The 2,610-nt window shown below is 46.6% G+C and overlaps 1 protein-coding gene across 1 annotated transcript; it reads right to left on the bottom strand.

The window, feature by feature from the left end:
* Positions 1-1,092: 1,092 nt before the first annotated feature.
* LOC308257625 (dehydrodolichyl diphosphate synthase complex subunit NUS1-like) lies at positions 1,093-1,848 on the bottom strand (the record flags this gene model as incomplete). The annotated part of the gene is made up of 1 exon (XM_080687688.1): positions 1,093-1,848. The coding sequence occupies one exon, from the start codon at positions 1,846-1,848 to the stop codon at positions 1,093-1,095; it is 756 nt and encodes a 251-aa protein (XP_080543814.1).
* Between the last annotated feature and the right edge of the window lie 762 nt (positions 1,849-2,610).

Below are 2,610 nucleotides of genomic sequence, written 5' to 3'. Positions count from 1 at the left end.
TTTATTTTTTACAGAGAGGAAGGGAGAGGGATAGAGAGCTAGAAACATCGATGACAGAGAAACATCGATCAGCTGCCTCCTGCACACCTCCCACTGAGGATGTGCCTGCAACCAAGGTACATGCCCTTGACCGGAATCGAACCCGGGACCCTTCAGTCCGCAGGCCGACGCTCTATCCACTGAGCCAAACCGGTTTCAGCGAGTGGAAATACTTTCTTAATGTAACTTTGGATGTTATGTAGCACACTATCCATCAAACAACAAAAATCCAAACTTTTCTTTTTTAGGAAACTTTCCATCTTGTTTTTCAGTTTACAACTTCTTCACCTTTTCTGGACTGCCTAATACTTAAATTTTTAAAATTCTTTAAATTCTTCATTTCAATGTTGTAAAAGTTATTTTCAAGTGAACTTCACATCCCAGAACAAAGACACTGGATCAACACTCTCCAGTCACATTATTTGACAATAACGATGAGATGGAAAAGGACAGGTATCTGAAAACAGGTATTCCTTGGGCTTCAATGGTGAGCAAGTTTTTAACACGCGAGCAATAAAGAGCTCCAGTCCTCTGGAAATCCCTCAATCTCACAATGCTTCCATTTAATAAGTCAATATATTATTCTTAAAAATTAAGGTTTGGTCACCAGGAAAGACTTAAAAAAAAATCTCCTCCCCCCACCCCACCCCCACCACAAAATAATAATCTAACATCTCTAAACATCCACTCATGTCCCTACAAAAACAGGGAAGTAGTTGGGGCTGAAGCCTTTAAAACTGAAATTTCAGCTCCTCTAACATTACTGCTGCTTGCTCAGAGGTGCAAGTCCATGTATTTCCTTCTCTAACACTTCCCATTTATAAGTTTATTTCCATACACACACACACACACACACACACACACACACACACAAACACACACACACACACTCTCACACTTACTCTCAAGTAAGACACTTTTTTGTGTTTGTTGATAAATTATGAGGCTTATGAACTAGGTGTGTACAGGGTTTCATAGTTGCTTTGTAAACATCAGAATCACTTAGATCCTTTTCTCCAAAAGCCTAAAATCAAATTATGCAGCCAGGGATCACTACTTTCCCAGACGCTGTTCACACGCTGCATACTGACGAAGGGCAGAGAAAAAGTCCTCATATCTGATGTTTAGGTGGGAAGGCAAGGAGATAATCTCAGTTAATCTGATGTGCCAGGGAAGGTAGCCCAAAGTGCTCTCCACAGGCCCAAACTTCAGTACCACATCAGGATCAGGAAAACCATTTGAACTAAGTAAACTGCCTAACATATGCACATCCAAATCTGTGGATTTACTTTGCTGCTGGGCTACTAACTGGCAAAATTTCTGAGCAGCTCGTACAATATCTGCTTTTCCATCTTCCGGGGACAGGACCTTCACTGCCACTTGGCAATTTAAAACTTGATCATCTTTGTCATTACTATTTGCAAACTCTGTTGAGTATTTGGAACAATCGAAGCCCAGAAGTTCCTGCTGTTGTTTTAAAATTTCATCCATCAATCTGGAATTATTTCTTTTGAAAATACCTTGGTGGTCGTAGACACTAATGTAGAAGATGCCCATGGCCATACACCACACCACGAGGCTTGCGATGTCTGAGAAACTGGTCTCCGGCTCTTCCTTAGTGATCACCAGGCCCATGTGCACAGGCAGCTTCTCCAGAGACTGGCCGTCCGTGTGCCAGCGCAGCCGAGGGTGGGGGGTGCCCAGGCCCGGCCTCCCACATGGGTGCCGGTGTGGCCGGCAATTCCTGCCTGCAGCCGGGGGCTTGCCCCCGCTGCCATCTTCCTCCGGCCTTGGAAGCCCCCGGGGCATATCCTATATAATAAAAGAGTAATATGCAAATTAACCATCACTCCGCTACACCCACAAGCCACGCTCACAAGCCAATCAGGAGCGAATATGCAAATAAACCCAACCAAGATGGCTACAGCCACAGAGAGCAGGAGGGAGGCTTGGGTTTCCCCGGCGATGGAGGAAGCCAAGCTTTCTGCCTGCCCTTGCCGGCCTAGGCCTCCACTCAAGGCTACAAAGTTTCAATGATAGAAGATACATAAATCCAAACAGAAATGGCGGCAGCCACGGAGCTGGAAAGAGCAGGAGGCTAGGGTTGCCCCCAGCGATAGAGGAAGCCAAGCTTTCCACACACCTTGGCCGGCCCAGGCCTCTACTTAAGGCTATAAAATTTCAATTATAGAAGATACATAAATCCCCCAAAAAATGGCTGCCGCCACGGAGCAAGCAGAAGGCTTGGCTCCGCTCCAGGCTACAAAGTTTCAATTGTAGAAGATAAATACACCCCAGATACCAGGGCCTCTGCTTGGGTCACCAGGGGGCATGGCCAGCCTGCAAACCACCACAGGCCCCTCGCCCAGGCCACCTCATGCCCCAAGGGAACCCCCACCCTGATCCAGGACACCCTTCAGGCCAAACCAGCTGGCCCCCACCTGTGTACCAGGCCTCTATCCTATCTAATAAAAGAGTAATATGCAGATTGACCATCACTCAAACACACAAGATGGCTGCCCCCATGTGGTCAAAGATCCTGCCCCCATGTGGACACAAGATGGCTACCAC

Source organism: Plecotus auritus (assembly GCF_963455305.1).
Source record: "Plecotus auritus genome assembly, chromosome: 1".
Taxonomy (NCBI): domain Eukaryota; kingdom Metazoa; phylum Chordata; class Mammalia; order Chiroptera; family Vespertilionidae; genus Plecotus; species Plecotus auritus.
Note: the sequence above shows the minus strand (reverse complement) of the source record. Positions and strands in the feature narration are given on the sequence as shown.